Source organism: Peromyscus maniculatus, chromosome 23 (genome assembly GCF_049852395.1).
Source record: "Peromyscus maniculatus bairdii isolate BWxNUB_F1_BW_parent chromosome 23, HU_Pman_BW_mat_3.1, whole genome shotgun sequence".
In the NCBI taxonomy this organism is placed as follows: domain Eukaryota; kingdom Metazoa; phylum Chordata; class Mammalia; order Rodentia; family Cricetidae; genus Peromyscus; species Peromyscus maniculatus.
This window is the reverse complement of record NC_134874.1, coordinates 61,901,587-61,928,414: the sequence shown is the minus strand read 5'-3', so window position 1 is coordinate 61,928,414 and position 26,828 is coordinate 61,901,587. Positions and strand designations below refer to the sequence as shown.

The following is a 26,828-nucleotide window of genomic DNA, read 5'->3' as shown; positions in this document are numbered from 1 at the left end:
ATAATAATAATAATAATATACAGTGTTGAATTGAAAAGTAATTTGTGTATATTTTAAGGACTCCAGTAATCAAAATTTTGTAAGGTTATACATAAGAGACATCCATCCATTTATTTATTTATTGAATATAATTACTTGATTTCTCCTTCCATTTATGTACTCCAAATTTTCCAGTGTAGTCCTCATTGCCCCTTGAAAACCCATGACCTGTTTTTTCATAAATTGTTGCTATCTAAGTAACTTATATACATATATAAAAATTTGATTTGTGTTATACGATATAATAATTATCTGTAATATAGAACAAAATCATGAAATTATATCAACTGTATTTCTGATGCATAGTATTACAGGAGAGAGGGAAGAGGTGTAGAAATTAAGCATGATTCTATTTCATTGTGAATTTTTACAAAATATATATAGAGAGGGGAAAGGAGGTACCAGAGTGCACTAATAGCAGAACACAGATTACTGTTTTGGAACCTTAATATTTTGAATATTTGAGGTGGGAAATGATCTTCTGGACTTTTCTGGACATCCTTACTCCTTTCTTCATCTTCATAATTATTTCTACAAGGAGGAGAGAACAGACCAGGGAGTCAAGATTGATACAAGTTCACTGTACTTTTGAATGGCAGACACTAGAAACTGACATCACCACTTCACTCTCTTGTGAAATCATTGTATGGAATATTACAAGTGCATGCTTTGTTGCGGCTAGCTATGGCTTTTTCTCAGTGTTTATGATTTTTATCTGTGTCTTCCAAAACAGCAATCTAAATCAAACCATCTGGATTGATGACCCACAATTCTGTCTCAGGCTGTGGTGCTCTTGAAAAGTCACTGTGGACAATTATGAAATCATAGAGGTGGGGGAAGAAAGAAAGAAACAAACATGTTTTCCACCAGCATAGAGGATGCAGGTGAAGAGCCCCAGGACTAAGATCCCCAGAGCATATATGCATGAGAGGGAAATAGAAGCAAGAAAAAGCCAGCAAATTCAGGGCCACTCTAGTTACAGTTGGGGAGAAGCTCAGCACTCTGACTTACCCTCAGTTGTCTGGACTTTGCTACTGTCTGTGCCCTTGTCTTTCATGAGAACAATAGATTATGTGCAGCCTGAGAACCTGATGCAACATCAGGAACAGCTGTAGCATACAGAGTCTCCTATGACACTGTTGAGGTCTGAGCCTGTTCCATGACCTAAGCCAATCATCTCCTCCACAGCTCAGTCTAGTTGCAGGACATTGTCTCTGTGTGGAGCAGACCCTGACATGTCCCTTTCTTTGCTTTGTCTCTTCCTACTCCTGCAGTCTTTGTTTACATTAGGTGAAATGAATCATCAGAGATGCTTTGATTACTGGAAGCCCAGCACCTACATGAAGACTGACATCATCCTAGGTGGATTTGTCCCCATTTACATCACAATGGAAGGATTCTACAATAGCCATATATTTTTTGATACCAAACCAGATATATTTGATAAATTTCTGTAAGTATTTGTGTGACTGTGCTAAGGGTATTCTGGCTACATGACAGTGTATGCTCCTCTGTGCACATGTAATTCCTTTGAGTATAATGAACTGTATACACAGAAATGTGAAACTCATTTGCAAACTTTCCTCCTTCATTATGCATCTTACAGACCTTTGCTTTCCTTTTGTTTATTTTTTAGTCAGGTAGAGATCAAAGAGGGAAAACAATTTTTGTGTCTGTCCATTCTGTGAGTCCACAGACAGTCTTATATTGTTTTCACACATTGACTCTAACCTGACAAGGGGAGGCTCCACCCTGTTCTCATATTTTTGAGAATCTAAATGACTCCTGTAGGAATGTCTCTTTCTTTCTACAGACCTGGATATTTTCTGCTAAAACCCCATGTCCTTAGTACATGGTTTAGCATCTCCTCTCCCTCAGGTTCTTGCATTGGTCTCTTTAAAATATCTCAGAGTTTGGACACTGTGGTCATGTTTATTACTTATTAATTCCTTATTGATATTTTAATGCAGTGTTTTGAAATCACATCCTTCATGCCTGATAGTCTGTCTTCTGCTTAGTCAGTTCTCCTGGGGTCACTTTCCCCTGTGTTTTTATTGGAGGTTTTGTGTTTTTCATTTCCAACATTTCTATCTGTTCTCCCCCCTGGAAGAATCTCAGTTTCCATTTAGGATTTGACTTTCTTGGTACTGAGTCTTTGATATATATGTATATGTACAATTGCTGTTGTCCTTGTCCCTCAGCCTTTGTTTTCCTGTACAGTGTTGCATCTTGTCTCAATGCCCAGTTGGTTTTGCTTGCTTGTTTCTATGTTCTTTTAGGACATCATCTTTTTGCCTTTTGAACTACTCATCTGGCACTTGGTCTCTCTCAGTATCTTTGAGTTCATTTGTTGGTTTCTTATGATATTGTGGAGGATTTGTTTGGCCTTGCTTTTCCATATTTCCTACTTTTATCTATTGTTGCTATTGTTGGTACCTTTGTTCATTTAAACATTAATTCTAGATTAAGATTGTCCTCTGCTGAGAAGTATCTTCTTGAAGGTCCAATCCATGCACTGCTCTGTGAACAGGAAACAGTCTTCCAGACCTGTAGTCCTGGTAGTTGTGGTATTATGGAGTATGTGAAAAGAAAAATGCCAACATACATGCCTAATTTATTTAGCACTTAAAGTTCTCTTAGGAATGCTTTTACAGGATGGAAAGACTGTATGTAGTTCAGTATCATGCTACAGCAGGAGGCAGATTGAGTCCCAAGGCCAGGAGAAAGAGAGAGTCCATCCTCAGGGATAGGCAGTAGAGAGGAAAGCTGGAACTGTTAACTGACAGGAGCTTCTTTCAGGAGCCTGTTTGATCTGTCATAGGTGGATTCAAGTCACGACTTCCTGAAGCTTACATTAATTTTTTTAAGTTTACTTTCAGAGATAAAAGTTTTAGCCGGGCGTGGTGGCGCACGCCTTTAATCCCAGCACTTGGGAGGCAGAGGCAGGCGGATCTTTGTGAGTTCGAGGCCAGCCTGGGCTACCAAGTGAGCTCCAGGAAAGGCGCAAAGCTACACAGAGAAACCCTGTCTCGAAAAAAAACCAAAAAAAAAAAAAAAAAAAAAGTTTTAAATATATTGTCATGAACACTGTCTGTAATCGGTGCTTAAATCCTCATTGTATAAAAGAACAAAACCAGTGTTTGTGTACAGGTGGGGTAGACTTGTACTTTATAGACTTAGTAAAAACTTGGGGACCCAAAGGATGGTGCTCAGTTACAAACATGAATACTTTTTCTTCTGGCCAAGTTTTATACTCTCTCTTTCTCTCTCACTCTCTCTCTCTCTCTCTCTCTCTCTCTCTCTCTCTCTCTCTCTCTCTATATATATATATATATATATATATATATATGTGTGTGTGTGTGTACATATACATATATATGTCATATGTATATGACATGGATATTTTCAGCACAGTCAGCCAGCAGCACTTTTAAGTCTATGTTTAGTAAACTATGAAAGAAAATTAAAAATTTTGGCCTGTGACGATAATAATAGTAGCCAGTGTTTTGCCAAGCCTAGATTAATAGCTTATTAGAACTCCACTAACTACTAACATAAAACTCTGAAGCTTAGAAATCTTTAAGTCTTATTTTCACATAGCATAAGTCACTTCCTCAGACCTTTCCAACTTGTGTGTACATAATATATCCCTTCCTAAGACCCTCAAACTTATATAAACTTTAATCCTTTTTTTCTATCCAATCATTTACCAGAAGACATATATGGCTGGTTAATAGGAAGAATGATTGAAAAGCAAGTTCCTTTAATAAATGAATAGTAAACAGTTTTTTCTTTTTTGCTGAATAATAGCATGATAGCTTCAGTTTGGTTTTCATTTAAACCTAGTTTGTGAGGATATCTTTTTCAGTATGAAGCCTGTCAGCAAGATGACCCTGTCTTGAGTCTGCCTTCTTCAGCAGATGACCTATTATTTAAAAATAAACAACACATAATTTTCACATATTATGTGGACTGATCATGCAGCTGTAGCCTTGTTGGGAGGTGCTGTGGATATTGCTATATGTAAATAAATCTGATTGGCCAATAGCCAGACAGGAAGTATAGGCAGGACTAACAGGAAAATTGAGCTAGGAGCAAGGAGAAGGGAGACTGCCTGGAGCTGCCGCCAGGACAAGCAAGATGTAAGGTACCAATAAGCCGAGCCATGTGGCAAAGTATAAATTAATAGAAAAGGGCTAAATATAAGAGTGAGAGCTAAACAATGATAGGCCTGAGCTAATGGCCAAGCAGTTTAAATAATGTAAGAGTCTGTGTCTTTATTTTACAAGTGGGTTCTGGGACTGGTGGGACTTGGGAGCTGGAGAGAAACTCTCCAGCTACAGGGAGGAGCTGGGTAGGTCTGCTTGCTTCTGCTAAACTTATAAAACAACAACTTGTTAGAAATCAGAGAGAAAAATTTGAGCAGGAAGTATATCAAAACTACCCCTGTATCAGTTAAAATGACAGAGACTTACCTGATACCTAAGCATCCATCTGGAATTCTCCATGGTGGTCTCTATGACTCTGTTGGGAGCAGGGCTGTCACTTCTTGGATGTGACACACAAGACACTATTAAGACGTTGGTTGCCACACAGGGGAGCATCTACCTTCAAACACCAGACTCCTGAGGTCTGAGAGATGTTTCTGTGAAGGAGGAACTAGGGAAAACTGTCCTACCTTGGCTGGGCAGAGTAGGGCATCTAACTCAATAGTGTCCACATTTTGGCACGGACCTGGTGGTGGGTAAATTGTGTGCCAGGTATGAGCCCAGTTGTCCACATTAGCACAACTGAGGAAAGGTCAAGGTGGAGTATGTTCTTCCACCATATTTGTGAATAGTCTTAGAAGCTGATTCTAGAAGCTAGTATTTTTGTGTATCAGGGGAAGCTTTTTTGTTAAATAGTCTACATTCCATATTCAGCAGATCTCTCTGAGCAGTGTGTGGGACATCATTTAATTAATTAACTATACCTGATTTTAAACAAACTTTACTTATTTTCAGTTACTTGCTTCGTGCTTGTCCTTGATAGCATGTACAGAAGGCTATGGCTTGCCCCTCTGTAAATGAATTACATTTAAACTCAGCATTACCAAAACCACAGTTTGGAGCACAGTAAAAAGTTTGATTATTTATAAAGTAACTGACTGTTGCTTAGATTCTAATGGCTCCCTTGGGGGAGGAGGTGAGATGGCACAGCATCATCGGCACAGAAACCAAGAGTCCATTGAAGGCAAATAACAAACTCTCTTATTCAATAACAGGGAAGCCCTTATATACCCTCCTCCCAGTGCCTAGTCTGTGTGGTCATCCCTCATTGGCTGGGCATGATCAGGAACTTAGACAAGGACTGTTGCTAGGTCCTAGGCAGACTCTGCATGATCAGGAACTCTGACAGTAGTCAGAACCTCTGACAGTGACCAGGAACTCTGATAGCTCCTGTTGCTAGGCCCTCATGCAGACTCCAGGTTTGCTCCAGGTTGGAAGTACATTGTGTGCATGCCTTGGCTACTGGTCTGAGCCAATTTCCTCGGCCCTATGGGCCTATCTAACTACAACTGACCATTAACTTCCGTGTCTTAATTATCTTCTACAGTTTATACCAAGTTCATAGTTTGTATAAGATTAGAATTTTATAGTTTTATCCCTGTCAATCTGAGCCTTAAAATTTTTAGTTAAAGATTTATTTGAAGATCCTTTAGCATCAAAGTAAAACCTTAAACCATAAATACAGTCCACATTGTACAGTTTAGCTTCTTTGTCAAAAATCAGATGTTCATATTCAAGTGGATTAATGTCAGGTCTTCAGTTTGATTCTGTTGGTCCACAGATCATTTTTATGCCAATACAAAGCTGTTTTTATGACTAAAGCTGTAGTCAAACTTGAGATCAGGGATGGTGGTGCCTCCAGAGGTTGCTTTACTGTAGAGGTTTGTTTTATCTATCTTAGGTTTTTGTTTTTCCATATGAAGTTGAGTATCGTACTTTCCAGGTATGGGAAAAATTGTGTTGGGATTTTGATGGAGACTGCATTCAATCAGTAGACTGCTTTTGGTAAGATTGTCCTTTTAACTATGTTAATCCTACCTATCAATGAGAGTGGGAGAATTTTCCATTTTCTGATATTGCCTTCAGTTTCTTTCTTCAAAGACTTGAACTTTTTGTCATATAGATCTTTCACTTGCTTAGTTAGAGTTACCCCAAGGTATTTTATATTATTTGTGACTATGGTAAAAGGTGATATTTCTCTGATTTCTTTTTCAGCCCATTTATCATTTGTATGTAGGAGAGCTAAATTTTTATTGAATTAATCTTGTATCCTGCCACATTAATGAAAGTGTTTATCAGCTGCAGAAGTTCCCTGGTAGAATTTTGGGCGTCACTTATGTATACTATCATATCGTCTACAAATAGAGAAAGTTTGACTTCTTCCTTTCCAATTTATATTACTTTGATCTCCTTTTTTGTCTTATTACTCTGGCTAGAACTTCAAGTGCTATATTGATTAGATATTGAGAGAGTAGACAGCCTTGTCTTGTTCTCATTTTAGTGAAATTGCTTTGAGTTTCTCTCCATTTAATTTGATGTTTGCTGTTGGCTTACTGTTAATTGCCTTTATTATGTTTATGTATGTTCCTTGTATTACTGATCTCTCCCAGACCTTTACCATGATGGGGTGTTGGATTTTGTCAAAGGCCTTTTCAACATCTAATGAGATGATCATGTAGGTTTTTTTCTTTCAGTTTTTTTATATGGTGTATTACATTGACAGATTTTTATGTGTTGAACCATCTTTGCATCTCTGAGATAAAGCCTACTTGATCATGGTGGATAATTTTTTGATGTGTTCGATTTGGCAATATTTTATTGAGTATTTTTGCATCAATGTTCATGAGGGAGATTGATCTGTAACTCTCTTTCTTTGTTGCATCTTTGTGTGGCTTGGGAATCAGAGTAACTATAGCCTCATAAAAGGAGTTTTATAATATTCCGTATGTTTCTATTGTGTGGAACAATTTGAAGAGTATTGGTATTAAATGTTCTTTGAAAATCTGGTAGAATTCTGCATTGAAGCCATCTGGTCATGTGCTTTATTTTTGGTTGGGAGACTTTTAATGACTGTTTCTATTTCCTGAGGGGTTAGTGGTCTATTTAAATTGTTTTTCTCATCTTGGTTTGACTTTGGTATGTGGTACCTAATTAGGAAATTGTCCATTTCTTTTAAATTTTCTAATTTTGTGGAATACAGGTGTTTGAAGTATGACCTGAGGATTCTCTGTATTTCCTTGTTGTCTGTTGTTATGTCTCTCTTTTCATTTCTGATTTTATTAATTTAGATGCTCTCTCTCTGTCTTTGGTTAGCTTGGATAAGGGTTTGTCTATCTTGTTGATTTTCTCAAAGAACCAACTCTTTCCTTCATTGATTCTTTGATTTGTTTTCTTTGTTTCCATTTTAATGATTTCAACTCTCAATTTGATTATTTCCTGGCATCCATTCCTCCTTGTTTCTTTGCTTCTTTTTTTTAGAGCTGTTAAAGTGTGCTGTTATGTCACTAGTGTGAAATTCCCCAACTTCTTTATGTGGGCATTTAGTGCTATGAATTTTCCTCTTAGCACTGATTTCATAGTGTCCCACAAGATTGGGTATGTAGTACATTCATTTTCATTGAATTCTAGGAAGTCTTTAATATCTTTCTTTATTTCTTTCTTGACCCAGTGGTGATTCAGTTGGGCATTATTCAGTTTCCATGAGATTGTAGGCTTTCTGTAATTTTTGTTGTTAAAATCTAACTTTAAGCCATGGTGGTCCAATTGAATGCATGAGGTTATTCCATTTTTTTGTATCTGTTGAGATTTGCTCTGTGACTGAGTATCTGGTTGATTTTAGAGAACGTTCCACGGGGTGCTGAAAAGAATGTATATTGTTTGTTGTTAAGGTAGAATGTTCTGTAGATATCACTTAAGGCCATTTGAGTCATAACATCTGTTAGGTCCCTTATTTCTCTGTTAAGTTTTGATCTGACAGATCTGTCCAGTGGTGACAGTGGGGTGTTGAAGTCTCCCACTATTAATGAATGGGGTTTGATGTGTGATTTAAGCTTTAGTAATGTTTCTTTTACATATGTGAGTGCCTTTGTATTTGGGGCATAAGTGTTCAGAATTTAGACTTCATATTGTTGGATCTTTCCTGTGATGAATATGTAGTGTCCTTCCTGATTAATTTTAGTCTGAAATCTATTTTATTAGATGTTAGGATAGCTACACCAGCTTGCTTCATATGTCCATTTGATTGGAAAGCCTTTTCTCAGTCTTTTACTCTGAGATAGTGGCTATCTTTGAAATTGAGGTGTGTGCAGCAGAAGGATAGTTTCTGATTTTGTATCCATTCTGTTAGCCTATGTCCTTTTATAGGAGAATTGAGTCCATTGATATTAAGGGATGTTAATAACCAGTGATTTTTTTGGTTGTAGTGTGTGTTTATTTCCCTTCTTTTGCGGTTATCTGTTGTTTGTGGTTTTGAGTGTACATTTGACTTCCTTAGCTTGGAGTTTTCCTTCTAGTGCTTTCTGTAGGGCTGGGTTTGTGGATAGGTATTATTTAAATCTGGTTTTGTCTTGTAATATCTTGTTCAGTCTGTCTATGGTGATTGAAAGTTTTGCTGGGTATATTAACCTAGGCTAGCATTCATAGTCTCTTATTGTCTGCATTACATCTGTCCAGGATCTTTTGGCTTTCAAAGTCTCCATTGAGGATTCAGATGTTATTCTGATTGGTCTGCCTTTTTAAATCACTTGAATGAGAAAGGAGAAACTTTGGTGCTCTTAATATTCTTTCTTTATTCTTTATGTTTAGTGGTTTAATTATTATGTGGTTAGAAGACTTTTTTTTGGTTCTAGTCTATTTGGTGTTCTATAAACTTCTTGTATCTTCATAGGTATTTCCTTCTTTATGTTGGGAAATATCTTTCATGATTTTGTTGAATATATTGTCTGTGCCTTTGAGTTGGTATTCTTCTCCTTCTTCTATCCCTATTATTCATATGTTTAGCCTTTTCATGGTATCCAAGATTTCCTGGATATTTTGTGTTATGACTCTTTTGGCTTTACTGTTTTCTTTTACCAATGAATCCATTTCCTCTGCTGTATCTTCTATACCAACGATTCTCTCTTCTATCTCTTGTATTCTGTTGGTTATGCTTGCATCTGTGTTTCCTGTTTGTTTAATCAGATTTTTTATTTCCAGCATTTTCTCTGTTTATGTCTTCTTCATTGTTTCTATTTAAAATTTCAGGTCTTGAACTGTTTCCTTCACATGTTTATTTGCTTTTTCATTGTTTTCTTGGCTTTCTTTAAGGGATTTATTGATTTCTTCATTTCTCTTTCCCTCAGTTTCTTTAAGAAAAAATTTCATTTCCTCTTTAAAGGCCTCTAGCATCTTTATTTAGTTATTTTTAAGGTTACCTTCTTCTACATTGTGATATTCAGATCTTGCTGTTGCAGGCAGGCTAGGTGTTGGTGATGCCAGATTTCTCTTAATGCTGTTGTATGTATTTTTGCACTGACATCTACTCATTTCTTCCTCCAATAGTTGCAAGAGGTGCTTGTGTCTGATCTATCTGATCTTGGTCCACTCTGTGCTTGCTGTGTCTGTGTCTCAGGGGGCCCTTCTGGGTCCAATCTTAGCTCTTGCTCTAATTGAAGCTGGCAGATTCTGTATGTCAGGGAACTGCTCTTGGTCCAGTCCAAGGTAGCTGATTCTGAGACTCAGGGAGCCTCTCTTGGTCTTATTAGAACTCTTGGTCCAGTCAGAGCTGGCAGATTCTGTGTCTCAGGAAGCATCTTTTGGTCCAATATGAGCTAGCAGATTGTATGTCTCAGGAAGCTACTGGTATCACAGGGTGATGCTATTGGGGTAGGGCATGGGTCTTGTAGATTGCTGGGTCCTATGGGGAGTTTTGGTGGTGGTGCCTGACACCGGAATCTTACCTCCTGGCCAGCAACTCTTTCTGCAATGAGAGCTGGCATATTTCCATGTGTCAGGAAGTTACTGGTGTTGTAGGTAGATGGTTATTGTGGTAAGGCATGGGTCCTGTAGAATGCAGAGTCTGATGGGGGTTTCTGGTGGAGGAGCTTGCCCACAGGAGTTTTTTCTACTGGCTGGCAACTTGGGCAGTGTTGGGTGGGGGTTCTCATAGACAGGCTGTGTCCTAGGGCCTGGATCCTTGAGGCAGTTCTCTTTGGGTGGGAGAAGAGTTACTCACCTCTTGGTCTAATGAGAGCTGGTAGATTCCTTATCTCTGGAAGTTACTGGGGTCACACGCAGATGGGTATTGGGTAGGGCATTGGTCTTGTAGATTGCAGGGTCCAGTGGGAGATTTTAGCAGGGGAGTCTACCCACAGCACTTTTTCTTGCTGGCCAGCAACTAGGACAGAGTTGGTTTGGGGTTCTTGGAGACTGTCTGTGTCCCAGGGCCTGGGTCCTAGAGGCAGGACTGTCTAGATGGGAGAAGAGTCCCTCACCTCTTGGTCCAATGAGAGCTGGTAGATTCATCAAACATTTGCTGTTAAGTTTTGTTTTCCACAAACAGTAATTGAATGAAAGTCACATATACAGTGTGCTGTGTCACATGGGTCTTCCAGAACAAGAGTTAAATTACAGTTACACAGAAGCATGATGTAGATTTTATCTCTCAATCCTTTTTTTAAAATAAATTTTACCATAACTTTTTGTTACAGATTTTACAGATTTTTCAACCACATTCAATGAATTTACAAACCCTGAGATAGAGAAAGTTTACAGACTTTTCTTACAAACATAAAGATAAACTTTATACTTTAGTAAAAGCTTTAGGGATGTAAGAGAGGGAAGCCGATTAGCATCCCTGACCTGTATCAGGAATAACTTACTTTTTAGCTGTTTTTTAAACACACAGCATTGTTTTCTGTTCTATTCTGCTTTCTCTACTTCTCTTGTCACAGGTTGAGGTGGCTCACCTAACACAGGACAGATTTGAACGAAAGCCTTAAACAGAATGCTCAGGTCTGGAGGGAGAGAACTAAAACCCAACCCCACAGACACTTTATTTATAGAACACAAAAGCATGAAACAATTTTAATATTATAATATTATCCATATCCCAAATATATGTGAATGTTTGTAAAACTGTATCTAGTGGTGAGAGAAGGGACTGGAGCAAGCAGAGAAGAAGGAAGGCTCTGAGATAACACAAGAGCAGGGAGCTAAGACCCAGAGACAAGAGATTTTTGAGATAGGAGGGAGGGAGGGAGGGAGAGAGAGAGAGGGAGATAGAGAGAGAATTTAGTTTGGGATCATATGCTTATGATAACAGAAATTGTTACAGTCTGTGGGCATGGGAAGTCCAGTGTGCCATCTATGGTCACTGAGCTGTCCTGAAGCCAAGTCATGTTCAATAAGACAACTAGGATTAATGGAATCTCCAAGTCTGAGAAGGAAAAGAGATTGGAGAAGGCACATGAGGAGTATGCAGAGCAAGATCCGGGTGTAAGGAGGGAACACACTAGGAGGGAGAGCAAGGATGGGAGAGAGAAGGGTAAGTGTCCCGGTGACAAGAATTTCAACCATGATGTCTCCAAGTGACCTAGAGATTTGTCAAAAGGAAATGTCTGAAATAACAAAGGAGCAGCATCCCTTTCTATGTGACTGACACACAGGCTACACACACTCTAGACAACTCATTCACACATCAACATGGAGTGGCCTCAAGACTGCGTCTCAAACATTCTCACTTCATCTAAAACCAGAGAAGTTGGGATAACAGGAAACAGAGATCCCAATGTCTTATCAACAAGCATTGATTTAACTCTAGATAAAACAAACAACCCAATTTAAAACACATGGCACTGAAATGAGAGTGCAGAAAACATGGAATACAAATGCCTGAGAAAGATTTTAAAGGTGTTCAATCTCCTTAGCAACCAGTGAAATAAACATTGAAGCTTCTTTGATATTTTGTCTTACCCAAGAACGCAAATTACAACAAATGCTGGCCCTTATGTCGGTTAAGGGGACCACAGACTGCTGTAGGCCCTATGTAAATTAGTGTGGAGGCTTTCTAAAAGTGTGGAAAGAGATCTACAATATCATCTATGTTTATCAATCCTGAGTATATACATAAAGGCCTACACATCCTACTAAAGAAATTCTTGATCATCCATGTTCATTCTTGCTATATTCACTGTAGCCACGAAGTGAAAGCAGCATAGATGTCCCTCTACTGATGTATGGATATTGAAACTGTAGTACATGTACACCAACTGATTTTATCCAGCTGAAATCACAAATAGAATTATAAAATTTACTTGTAATGGATGCAGCTGGAATTACCACTCTGAATAGGGTAACCCAAACACAATAATACAAAGCTAAATGCTCTCTCTCATAAGCAGATGATAATTTTGAATCTTGAGTTATCTCTACTTACTGGTGTACCCATGTAAATCAGGGAACTAGTAAGGTGCAATAGAAAAGGGATTTCACTAGCAGAGGAATGGAGCACATGTGGTATGAACAGGGGAATGGAAATACTGGAACAGGAAGGGTAGGCTGTGAGTTCTGGGAGTGCAGATCAGCAGAGGGAGTGTGTGAAGGATTAACAGTAAGACCTTGGAGAAAACTACATGGGAATGTACTAATATTGAATCATCCTAAAATACATACATAAATAATTTAAATATCATTATTCTATAGCTGCAGAATAGTGCTTCTCCTAGATACCGTGGGCCATCAAACAAAAATCCCATCGCTAGGTATGTTTCAAGTTGTTTGTCAATGCTGTCAATACACACCCAAACATTACAAGCTATTTCTGTTGTTCGTGGTTACCCTCCAGAATTTGCTGGTGTTTGCATACTTGAGTTATAGGACTTGGAGAAATCAAGCTGGTGCTTACATGGAAACTTTATTCCTACCTGCTAGCATCCACAGAGCTGAAAAGTTTTATGCACATTAATAAAAAGAAAACATAATCAACTGTCTAACACACCAGTGACACCCGAAACCTACAACTATGACTGGCAGGGAAAGCTATGCACACTGGTGGCATATCTTTATAGTGGCATGAATATTACAAGGGTAACTCATAATATTCTTATCATATTTAAGTCCAGTTCCATTAGACAGATCTCATGCCTCACTCCCTTAACTGACCTAAGAAACTCTGGCTAGTCATGCCATTAATCCAAAATGAGAACTACTATAATTATTATGCTAAACAGACAAATATTGTACCTGCCTCCTCAGTTCTTACCTTTATATGGGCAGTTCAATGAATACTTCTTTCATATCTTTTCAGAGAAGCTTCATTTTCCAATAGCTGTTGGTTACTACATAGACCTATAAGTGGTCACCAACCAGATAATAAGAGACTGTGCTCAGCTCTACATGGGGCATGTTTCATGCAGTCTTTACAAAATCTCAGAGACTACGTCAGATTATGGGTAGACTTTTCTAAGAGTAAAAAGTAGTGCATGATTTGGGGTGAAATTATTCCTTACATCACATGGTCATGGCACACAGGAACCTACTGCACAGGACCTGCAGGAAAAGACCCCCCAAACACATTAATGGGATAGAGGATCATGAATACTTTTCTGCCTGATGAGCCTTTGGCATTTAGCAGCTTCTGGGAATGAGAAATACAGTTTTCTTTAGGGTGTAAACACTGAGAGGATTCCCATACTGCAGCAGAAGGCCTTACTGCAATGTATATGTTGGTAATGCAGAGTGGACTCTCTGGGGAATTACAGAGAATGCACTTGAATTTGGGTGGAGAAAGTGTCAGGAAGAATAAGGGAGGAATATGTGGTAATGGGGGTGGTGCAGATTTGATAAAAACATATGCTATGCATATAAGGTATTCTCAAGTAATTTAAGTATACAAACTCTGCTAAATGGGGTGGAGAAAATTTTAATCAAGTATAAAAATAAAGAAAAGAAGATGAGGACTAGCAGAAAGGAATCCCCTGTCCTTAGTAATTGCAGACTGCCGGCTGAACATATAGAGGGAGGTCAGCTGACAGTGTGGACTCTTGTCTTTTCTTTGGCTTATGTTGTTCTTGAGTCTTTATTAGATAAGAGTATGATGTCCACCAGCCTGTGCTCATAGGCACCATTTTCCCAACTGGTATATCAGAGCTATGTAGCCACTTTGAGCTGTGAATTCTGGGTACTGGCTCTATTCTCTCACTCTTTGGGGCCAACCCCAACCATACTGCTCTGGTTACTGTTTAGCTGGAGGATGTCTCCTTGGTGACTTGAGACCGGGAAGCCACCATATCATGAGAACATTACAGGCAATGACACTTGAAAACCTGTTCAGTATTAATCACCAGGTGAGAGGGCAGCTGTGTGACTCTCAGACTGACAACAGGATGTCACAGTCTTGTCCTTCACTGCAATGACCAACAGGTTTGCAATTCTGTATTTTTTACTGACCTCGTAGTTTCAGCGGTTTCATTCAAATCCCAGGATAACTCTGTGGGGAGAAGCTTGGTTTGTGATTGCCCTGGACTGGGCTCTCTTTCTTATGTCCTTCCTGGAATAGCTTGCCTGCTGCCTAATCCCTTTGGTCCATAATTTTCCTACACTCCTTCTCTCTAAAATATACATTCTATACTTTCTATCACTCAGGACATGAGGCAGACTAAATACAGTACTCATAAAAATATCTCAGACAATATATTTTGAACTTTCTGCTTCCCAACACCTCAATATTTAAGATGCAATTCTATCGTTTCCTCTTTCATTTTCTACCTCCAACTCTATCCTGTCCTCCCAGCCCTACTCCCTCTCAAATTAATTTTGTTTTATGATTTTTATGAAGAAGGGTGCATACATATATAAACAAATGAGTACACAAATTTAACCAACTGAACCAACTGTTTCGTGTTGAGTATTACTTTTGTGTCATAGGAAAAACCTCAACCCTCAGATCAAACAGAAGAGACAATTCATTCTAGAACCATATTTCAGTGACTATGGCTGGTGACCACAGATTTGACTGATCCCAGATTCCATGTTCCAAGGTGGGGGCAGTTTCATGAAGCTTTTGTAGTAAAATATATGAAATTTGTAAATCAAAAGATTAGTGAAAACAACAGAGAGGAAGTCACAGGCAAGATGTGAAAACTTATCCCACAGACCCAAGATGCTATGCAATGTCATTTTTAGCTTTTAGGTTGTTGGAAGTCAGTTGTCTCATAAGTTAGTGGATTTCAAATGTATTTAATTAACTAGTTATAGGAGGTTAGCTCACCTGCAAACATGTCCAAGAAATGGCTGTTCAGGGTGCTACAGTTAGCCTGGAATAAGTTAATGAGTCTCTAGACATACAACACTTCAACCTTCCATATCACAGAAGTTCTATTCAGTCAGTTTTCAGATATGGCTCTTTCTAGGGATCCTCATGTATGTATTTATAAACATGCATACAATTATACACATGTATGCATTTAAACACATCTATGAATTTGTACACATGTATGTATTTATACACAAGTATGCAATTATATTTACATGTATGCATTTATATACCTATATGCATTTATACACATGCTTATACTTCTATACATGTATATTTATACACATGTATACATTTGTACACATTTATTGTATTGTACACATGTATGCATTTATAGAAATTCATAATTCATACACAATTCATTTATACACATACATGCATTTATACACGTGTATTCTTTTATAAGCATGCATAGACTATAGCATGTTATACATGCATATATTTATACATATGTATGTATTTATAAACCTGCATGCATTTATACTCACGCATACATTTATATACACATATGCATTTTTATACATGAATACATTTATATGCATCTATTCATTTTTACAATATATGCATTTATATACATGCATACATTTATATACATGTATTCATTTATACACATGCATGCATGTGTACACAGGCATACATTTGTACACATAGATGCACTTATGCACATGTATTCATTTATATACATGCATACATTGATACACATGTATACATTTATAGACATGTATACACTTTTACTGCTGAATATTTGGTATTAGATAATCCCTGGGGGAAAATAATTTCTCCCTCCCTCTCTCCATAGCTTCCAATTACCAGGTTTCGTACAACAGATTCTCTCTTAACATAGCATCTAGCCGTAGATCCCAAATTAACACAGTGTAAACAAACTGCATTTCTTCCTGCTGCCCTCAGGCCTCTAGGTAGATTCTGCTTCAACAGAACCCAGGGGACTTGGGCCTCATGAATTCTCTGACTTGTCTGCAGTGGGACTAGGCAGGCTCTTGTCAAGCAAAGTTTTAAAAGCACCCTCTAGAGACCGCTCCCCAACCACCAAATGACATGTGTGAGACAGTTCAGCCCAACTTCCTGCTTCCAGAGTTTCCTTTCCTCTCATTCTGAGCACTCTTCACTGCCTTCATGGATTTGGGAGCTTTTCCTCTTTTTCATATTCTATTTTCAGGAACTTTGATTCTTTCACTGGCTTACACAGGAGATGCTATCACTCATTTAATCTGCAACCTTAGAGAAACTCTCTTTTCTTTCTTTATTAGTTTTTCAATTTTTAATTTTTTTATTTTATGTCTATGAGTGTTTTCCCTACATGTCTATCTGTGTACCATATGTGTTCCTTCTGACTGAAGAGGCCAGAGGAGAACACATGACTTCTTAAAACTGGTATATACTATTGTAACCCGAAGAGTAGCTTCTTTGACCTGTTAGAGCACTCCCCAAGAACAGCAAGTAGTCTTAACCTCTCAGTCACTTCTCAAGCCCCAGAAGCACTTCCAAAAAGGTTTATTTATTTTTATGTCAGGTGTTTGAGTGCTTTCCTTATTATATATGTGTGTATGCTACATGTGTGCCTGGGGCCCAAATATGCTAGGAGAGGAGCTCCTGGCTGAATCTACAGATGCTTCTGAGCCACCATGTAGGTTCTGGGATTGTTGCAAGGTTTCCTACAACAGGAGGCAGATGCCTACTGCGTAGCTCTCTGTCTATGTCCATAAGAAACACTTTAACACTAGGCATGCATGGAAACAAAATTATTACACTTTTCAAGAATGAGTATGAAATTAAATCATTACAAAATAAAAGGATATGAAACTCTTATTCACAATCCTAGAGAGAACAGTAGTGTCTTCTGTTGCCCAATGCTTCAATGTATAGATACATCATAAGCACCATGTACTGATCAGCTACAGGACACAGACAAGTGACAATAAATCCACACTATGCTCTTCAAGAAACCAAGTACTGAGACTTTGAGTCATTCCATGATGTTTCTGAGCTGTCAGGGGCTCATTCACACAAGCTTTATGTGTCAGGAAAGAAGTCAGAACTTAATGACGTCTAATTTCTTGAATTTGCTAAGGAGTTTCTAAGAACAATGGCCTGACTGTACCCATCATTCTGCCCCTCCTGTTTAGATGGAGATGGAAAAACTATCAATGTTTGCTGGCCTTCTACTTTGCCATTGAGGAGATCAATAAGGATGTCCACCTGCTTCCCAATGTGACCTTGGGTTTCCACCTCTACAATGCCTTTAACTCCCACCGGAGAACCTTGGAGGGCCCTCTGATGTGGCTGTCTGGAAGGAGTGAGTTTATCCCTAACTACAAATGCAAAACTCAACACAAAGCTCTCGGAATCATTGCAGGAACCAGGCCTGAATTTTCTGCTGCAATTGGAACACTTTTAGAGCTCTACAAAGTTCCACAAGTAAGTTGGCAAAGATTTGGTGTCCATAATCACATAAAACATCTGACCAAAAGAAAATGGAGAAGTTGTCTATATTTCCTGCTGGTGATTTCAAATGTAAGTGAAAGAATTATGTGGATCCTGCCATGATCAACAGTGGAGTGTGGTGAAAAACATGAGCAGTAAATACTGTGGATTTCTATGAAGATCATTTAGTAATATTCATGATTCTATCTCCAGTCACTGGCAAGATGTACTTGGCAGCTCATAGCTGAGTGCTGTTCTTAAGTCAAACATACAACCCAGATAACTAACTGCCCAAGCTGGGGTATAAACATCTTAGAGTTAATTATGTGTTCAATGAGTGACAGATAGAGGAATAGTAAGTTCAGGACATGTAAACAAATCTGGGACAATCCTTGGACCATCACAAATGAAAATGTTCCAAGGAGTTTATTTTCTCATTCTGGAAAGTAGATCTCTGAATAGCACTCACTGAGAACATCTACTTAGATACATCCTGACAATTGGCTCTTGCCAGGCACTACTGAAGCAAAGCAACCATCAGTAGGCATCACTGCAAATAGAGAAAATATTCGGTGAGTGACTTACTCATGGATAATCAAGATTAGAAAATCAGACAATGTAAAACTGATCATTATCACTCAGTGAAACAATTCATACATTTATTGTATCCTAAAGTAAGAAAAAATTATATACACAAGAATTTCCATCTATCTCAGAGATTTGCATTTTAAATTAGTTTCTTGGTAATGACTTTGTCAAACCTATCATTTGGGAAGTATGATGCAACAATGCTTGGTGAAATTCCCCCAGATATTCATGATTTGCTCTTTTCTAAAACAGGAGCGAATCTGTGACGAAAAATGTGTTATTTACATTCTTGAAGGCAGAGGATCTAGGGAAGGTGATGTCCTGTGGTCAGAGTAAAGCACTTGGTAATGCTTCTGCAGTCTAACTCTACATCCCATACTCTGTTCCATTGTTATTGGAACAAGAGAAATCCATGGTGCCTTTAAAATCTAACATGAACAGAATATTGTTCACTCAATTGCTTCAGAGTTCTTAGTAACTCTGTAGCCCATAGTACTTGACAAAGACCATATTCCATCACACAATGAGAGAGAGAAGCTAATATCACAGAAGACAGTCTCCTTACCAACATTCAGTTTCCTGATACCCTTATGCGAATAATGAACTCACTTTCTCTCTAAGGGTGAGGAATCCAAATACCTAGAAACTCAGAATCCCCTTTTTTTTCTGTTTGCTTCTGCAGGTCACATATGGAACTTTTGATTCTATGCTAAGTGACAGAGATACATTCCCATCCCTTTACCAGATGTCTCCCAAAGACACAGCTCTAACCCAAGGGGTGACCTCTCTACTGCTGCACTTTGGCTGGAAGTGGGTAGGGCTCATAGTGTCTGATGATCTGAAAGGAAAGGAGTTCCTCTCTGACCTGAAAGCAGAGATGGTATCAGAAGATATCTGTGTGGCTTTTGCAGAAAAACTCCAGGCTAATTGGAAGTTTCAGTTAACATCTGATGTTGTGTTGGTGAATTTGATCCAACATACACAAGCAAATGTGCATGTATTCTATGGTGATATAGATGACTTAGTATTTTTCTGCAGGCAAAATGAAATCATGAAAGCCAAAAGGAAGGTGTGGATCATGGCAAAGTCCCACTTAGTTTATTTAGAGTCTGTATTCTATGAAAAAAACGATTTTATGGACTTTTTTGAAGGAAGCTTCTCATTTTCAAAGAAGAGAGATATCCCTGGCTTCAAGCCCTTTCTAGAGGCACTTACACCCTCCCGGTACCCAGGTGAGCTTTACTTTAATAAATTCTGGATTGACAATTTTTATTGCTCACCTCCTCCTCTGCTATGTGGAAATCATAAACCCTGCCCACTGAATATATCCCTAAAGACAAAGCAAGAAATAAATGTGATGATCACTTCTGAGCCTAGCTTTTCCATATGGAATGCAGTGTATGCAGTGGCCCACACCCTCCATAAAATGCTTTTGGGGACAACAGGAATAAGATCTCATGAAGACACAAACCATGACAGGCTTCTACCCTGGCAGGTAAGCCTATCTCAAAAGCAAGGGAAGCGCTGGGAACTAATTAGTAGTTGAGTCATTGAAGTCAAACGTACAACACATTTTCATCTTATAATAAAAATAAAAGGCAAAATGGAAAGAGATCTTTCACAGTGGGTAAGTATGTGTCTGTAATTATGGTGCACGATTTGGGCTACTGTAGCTTTGATTTCAAGACATGAAATTTGTGCATATTTTAAAAAATGTTTTCCTTTTATGTAATGAAATTCTGTTAAAATATTCAAAATCAATTATTGTCAAAGTTAGCAAGTTCAATAATAATAATTTATATAATTTCATGGAATATATCTGGTGCCATCAGATAGAGACATAGTCACCATATCTAACAGCAGCTATTTCACATAAAATATAATATATATTTAACCACCCAAGACCATAGGGAGAAACTTTTATGGAAAATAAAAATAGGCTGTCATAACCTCAAAAGTAACTGAGAAAGAAATTGCTTTTTACAGACTATTTACTCTTAAATAAGATAAAATTAAGGAGAAACCAAAGACTATGCCTCCATTATTAAATATTTTAATACAGATTGTGCTCATGAGCCTAAGCCATATCACCTTTTTATAGTTACAAGTGGATATGTTTGGGCTTAAACCATCCTGATATAAACTTCTGACTCAATTATACCTATGAGCCTTGATGTTCCCGTTCAAATAGGTGATCCTCAAGAAGTTTGGTGAACAAACTTTTCACTTTTATTTCATTTTAATTCAGTCTAAAGTAGATAAATAGAAAATGAACTCTGAATGTATAGTGTACTATGTAGCTTTTAGTATTATGGATAATAATATTTGACATAGACATGGACACAGTTTGTGAACATGGCTTCCAGAGATGTGATATTAGGTAAGTTAGTGTGTCTCTTGTACAGATAACTTAATATCTAAAAAAACGGTTCTTTATGAAATGAGTTGTTAAATAGTTAACACAATAGTGAATCTCAGAATGTGAAAAATTAACCCATTGTATTAATTTAAATATGTAATGAAATCAAGCTGGAGGGATGGCTCTTCAGTTAGGGGCACTTGATGCTCAGTCAGAGGAACTCTGTTTGGTTGTTAGCATGGCAGCTCACAGTTGTCTGTAACTCCAGGTTTTAGGAATGTGTCACTCTCTTCTGCTCTCTGCAGATATCAGGAATACAGTTTGTGAATATACATACATATACATAGGCAATATGCAGAATTAAAAATAATACAAATCTAGGGACCAGAGGGATGTGAAGTCAGATGTAACTGCTGCTCTTGACAAGATGCAGGTTCAGTTCCTAGTATCTACATTGCAGCTTACAAATGTCTCCAAGTCCACTTCCACTCAGTCCAGCACACTCTTCTGGTCTTCACGGGCACCAGGAACATGTGTAGTGCACATACATATGTCCAGGAAGGAAATTCATACACAAAATAAATTAATATAAAAATATTAGAAATCATTTTAAAAATTTAGCTTAATCACAGAACATTTAAATTTTAATTTTGACTCCAATATTGTTCTTATCAAAGTTGAAAGACAAAAGTTGTGACCCAAACTGAATTAAGGATTGGAGGCAGGCAGTGGGTCTATTTCCAATTTCCTGTAAAACAAATTGCATACAAAATTTCTGCATATTAATATATATTGTCAAGAATATGGAATTTTGAATAAACCCCTGCTAATATTATCAAGTCCAGACACTCTCTCTATCTACATGTACACATATCTACCTACCTAACCATACACACATAGGTTCATGGTGTGCCATAAAGAAGGTAAATATCTTAACACCTATAAACAAATAGACTAGTGTTGCTTCCATTTTGTTCCAGATTCACTCAGAAATCATCTGTATTTTCTAATTAGAGACATTTTTTCCTTGCTGGGGAGAGACACAGGGCCTTGTTCCCACTAAAACATGGTCCACACTGCACTATGTTCCACCCCTTAGACAACATTTTTCTTTTTGTTCAGCTACTTCCACATTAATTTCATAGGGAGAAAAGTTCATCTCACTGGAACAAGTGGGGGAGACAATTGCTCAAATGAAGTCTCTTCAAAAAGAAAGCCAGTGTAGGGAGAGAGAAAGAGGATTGCTCTTAGGGACCACAAGTGAGAGATTTGCATACACTACTCATATCCAATTGATGTCTCTCTCCAGCTTCATCCTTTTCTGAGAAAAATTCAATTTACAAATGCTGCTGGAGACCAAATATGCTTTGATGAGAACAAGAATCATGTGGAAAAGTATGATGTACAAAATTTTATGGGACATACAAATCATTATTCATTTCTAGTTAAAGTAGGAGAGTTTGTCTCCAGGAGTCCACAAGATCAAGGCCTTTTCATCAATGAAGTTATGATCAAATGGCCAAGCAACTTCAATCAGGTCTGGCTGAATTTCAATATTTAATATATAGACAAATATCTGCAAAGATTTATGAGAACTGATTGTGATGTCTCTTTGAAATTTTAAATTATTTTTATATTCTAATTTCTTAGCTTCTGTTGTGAGGTTGTGTATGAATTCTCCTGCATGTCACTGCCTGTGGTTGTTGTGGCGACAGTCAGCACTGGTTAACTTCCTCATTTTTTCTCCATTTTATTGTGAACATAGTCTCTCTCTGAACCCCTTGCTTTATGATTTAGCTGTATTCAACGGGACAGTGACACCCTGTCTCTATGAATGCCATATTGGGAATACAGAAACACAGTTCTCCACCTCACGTTCCTATATTTCCCTTCTGCATGATCAAATTCAGGACCTCATGCTTATATTGCAAGTACATTAAGTACTGAGCCATCTCCTTAGTTCTGTTTGATATCTTCAATTTAGAAATAAATCAATCTTTTGATTTTGACTTTGATATATGTATAGATATGCATATACATGTTCAGGTACATATACATATACACACAAGCACACACATTTCGATGGATAATGCTGGTAGATAGAATTAGTTTAAATTGAAATTCAATTTGGGTGTGTTCATTCATGCTGCAGGGAATGAATAAATCAGCGTTCATGACTGTATATATGAGTGTGTGTTTCTGTGAGTATTCACATACATGCACACAATCATGTGTATAAATATATACATATTTTCCTTATATATATATGCATGCTGATGATTAATTTTCCCTCAGTCTAAGATAACTCATACTCAAACATGCCCACAGGTTTTACAAAGAGGAAATAAATTACCAATATTTATGCAATTTCTCATTATAACTGATGTTTGTGAGCTGCCTGGTTTGTATACTGGGAGCTGAACTCAGGTTTCTCTGTGAAAGCAGCCTGCACTCTGAATCACTGAGCTGGTTCTCCAGCCCCATGTATCTATTAATATGTAGATATTTATGAAACAGACACTGACTTCCAAATCATGGCAAGAAGCATGTCTAAGGGAAGGAGAGAAATATATACTTGCATATACAATTTCCAAAACTATTAATATTAAAATTGTATATAGTTGTTTTTAATATAAATATATTTTTAATTCCTTCTTTCTTCGTTTATATTATTGAGAAATTTTCTATTCAATTTATTATCAACCACAGATCCCCTCTCCTCCCTCCTTTCGCCCCACAGCCTTCCCTCCCAACCTACCCCCCCCCCAGTCCTGCCTCCTCCAAGGTAAGCCCTCGAATGGGGAGTAAGAAGAGCCTGGCACATTCAGTAGAGACAGGTCCAAAGCCCTCTCTGGACTGCACCAAGGTTGTGTAAGGTGTCCCACCATAGGCACTGGGCTCAAAAAAGCCTGATCATGCACTAGGGATGGATCCTGACCCCACTGCCAGGGGTCCCCTTAAACAGTTCAACCTATTCAACTATCTCTCCTTTGCAGAAGGCCTAGTGTGGTCCATGGGGGCTCCACAGCTATTAGTCCACAGTCCCTGAGTTCCCACTAGTTTGCTTGGTTGTCTCTGTAGGCTTCTCCATTGTGATCTTGATGCCTCTTGATCATAGAATCCCTCTTTTCTTTCATCAACTGGACTCCTAGAGCTTGGCCTGGTGCTTGGCTTTGAATCTCTGCACCTGTGTCCATCAGTTACTGGATGAAGCCCCCCCCACCCCCCGCGCAAGTTTGTTCATGGAGAGCTCATCTATTTCTCCTTCACAGGGTGATCCATTCATTCCTCTTTGGGTCATCCTCATTAACTAGCTTCTTTGGAACTGCGGGTTGGAGTCTGGTTATCCTTTGCTTTACATCTAGTGTGCACTTATGAGCAAGTACATACCAGGTGCCCTTCTAAGTCTGGGTTACCTCACTCAGGGTATTTTTTCTAGTTATATTCATTTGCCTGCAAATTTCATGTTGTCATTGATTTTTACTGCTGAGTAGTACTCCATTGTGTATATGTGCCACCTTTTATTTATCCATTCTTCAGCTGAGGGGCATCTAGGTTGTTTCCAGGTTCTGGCTATTATGAATAATGCTGCTATGAATATAGTTGAGCATGTGTGCTTGTGGTATGACTGAAATTCCTTGGGTACATGCCCAAGAGTGGTATAGCTGGGTCTTGAGATAGATTGGTTCCCAATTTTCTGACAAACCGCCATACTGATTTCCACAGTAGTTGTACAAGTTTGCATTCCTACCAACAGTGAAGGAGTGTTCCCTTTGCTCCATAACCTCTCCAACAGAAGCTATTATCAGTGTTTTTGATCATAGCCACTCTGACAGTTGTAAGATGGTATCTCAGAGTTGTTTTAATTAGCATTTCCCTGATGGCTAAGGATGTTGAGCAATTTCTTAAATGTCTTTTAGCCACTTGAGATACTTCTGTTGAGAATTCTTTGTTAACTCTGTAGTCCATTAGTGCATTTTTAATTGGATTGTTTGGTATTTTGATGTCTAGTTTCTTGAATTCTTTATATATTTTGGAAATTTAGACCTCTGTCAGATGTGGGTCTGGTGAAGATCTTTTCACATTCTATAGGCTGTTGTTTTGTCTTAATGACCTTGTCCTTTGCCCTACAAAAGCATTTCAGTTTCAGGCAGTCCTATTTATTAATTGTTACTCTCAGTTTCTGTGCTACTGGTGTTATATTTAGGAAGTGGTCTCCCATGCCAATGCCTTCAAGACTACTTGTTGTGGGATAATGCCCTTGTATACTGGTTTAATAAAATGCTGATTGGCCAGTAGCCAGGCAGAAAGTATAGGCAGAGTGAGTAGATGAGGAGAATTCTGGGAAGAGGAAAGGCTGAGTCAGGAGTTGCCAGACAGACACAGAGGAAGCAAGATGACAAGGCAGAACTGAGAAAAGGTACAAGCCACATGATTAAACATAAATAAGAATTATGGGTTAATTTAAGTGTAAGATCTAGTCAGTAATAAGCCTGAGCTTTTATAAGCAGTTATAATTAATATAAGCCTCTGTGTATTTACTTGTGGGACACAAGTGGGAGAGATTTGTCCCTAGAGCTGGCTAGCCAGGACATAGAAAAACTTTCAACTACAACTACTTCTTACTTTTTCTTCTATCAAGTTCATGTAACTGGATTTGTGTTGAGGACTTTGATCCATTTGGAATTGAGTTTTGTGCATGGTGACAGTTATGGATCTATTTGCAGTTTTCTACATGTTGACATCCTGTTATGCCAGCACCATTTATTGAAGATGCTTTCTTTTTTCCATTGTACAGTTTTGACTTCTTTGTCAAAAATCAGGTGTTCATAGGTGTGTGTGTGTTAATGTCAGGGTCTTCAATTTGATTCCATTGTTCTGCTGTATTTTTTTTTTTTTTTTACTGTAGCTCTATAGTAAAGCTTGAGGTCAGGCATGGTGATGCCTCCAGGGGTTGCTTTATTGTACAGGATTCTTTTTGCTATCCTGGGTTTTTTGTTTTTCCTTATGAAGATGAATATTGTTCTTTCAAGTCTGTGAAGAATTTTGTTGAGATTTTGATGGGTATTCCATTTTATCTGTAGATTGCTTTTGGTAAAATTGTCATTTTTACTATGTTAATCCTATCTATCCATGAGCATGGGAGAACTTTCCATTTTCCGATGTCTTCTTCAATTTATTTTTTCAGAAATTTAAAGTTCTTATCATATTTGTCTTTCACTTGCTCAGTTATAGTTACCTCAAGATATTTTATATTATCTGTGGCTATTATAAAGGGTGATGTTATCTTATTTTTTTCTCAGCCCACTTATCATTTGTATATAGGAGGGCTCCTGAATTTTTTGAGTTAATAATGTATCTTGCCACATTACTGAAGGAGTTTATCAGATGTAGGAGTTCCCTGGTAGAATCTTTGGGGTCACTTATGTATACTATCATATCATCTGCAAATAGCAAAAGTTTGACTTCTTCTTTCAAATTTATATTCCCTTGATCTCCTTTTGTTGTCCCATTACTATAGCTAGAACTTTGAGTAATATCTTGAATAGATATGGAGAGAGTGGACAACTTTGTCTTATTCCTGATTTTAGTGGAATTGTTTTGTGTTTCTCTCCATTTAATTTGATGTTGGCTGTTAACATGCTGTAAATTGCCTTTATTATGTTTAGGTATGTTCCTTGTATTTCTGATCTCTCCAGGACCTTTATCATGAATAGGTGTTAGATTTTGTTGAAGGATTTTTTTTAGCACCTAATGGGATGATCATGTTTTTTTTTCTTTCAGTTTGTTTAGATGATGAATTACATTGACAGATTTTTATATGTTGAACCATCCTTGCATCCATGAGATAAAGCCTACTTGGTCATGGTGGATAATTTTTTTGATGTGTTCTTGGATTCAGTTTGCCAACATTTTATTGAATATTTTTTCATCAATGTTCATGAGGGAGATTGGTCTGTAATTCTCTTTCTTTGATGCATCTTTGTGTGGTTTGGGTATCAGGCTAACTGTAGCCTCATAAAAGGAGTTCGGTAATGTTCCTTCTGGTTCTATTGTTTGG

At 37.9% G+C, this 26,828-nt stretch overlaps 1 protein-coding gene across 1 annotated transcript in view; it reads left to right on the top strand.

Moving 5' to 3' along the window:
- Positions 1 to 283: 283 nt before the first annotated feature.
- The window catches only part of LOC143270547 (vomeronasal type-2 receptor 26-like), a 49,379-nt gene continuing 22,834 nt past the window's right edge, over positions 284 to 26,828 (top strand). The window contains exons 1-5 of the mRNA XM_076560903.1: positions 284 to 923; positions 1,314 to 1,492; positions 17,523 to 17,814; positions 19,091 to 19,903; positions 22,077 to 22,304. Of these exons, the coding sequence (XP_076417018.1) occupies positions 918 to 923; positions 1,314 to 1,492; positions 17,523 to 17,814; positions 19,091 to 19,903; positions 22,077 to 22,304 (1,518 nt within the window). The 5' untranslated portion in view covers positions 284 to 917. The remainder of the gene's footprint in view (positions 924 to 1,313; positions 1,493 to 17,522; positions 17,815 to 19,090; positions 19,904 to 22,076; positions 22,305 to 26,828) is intronic.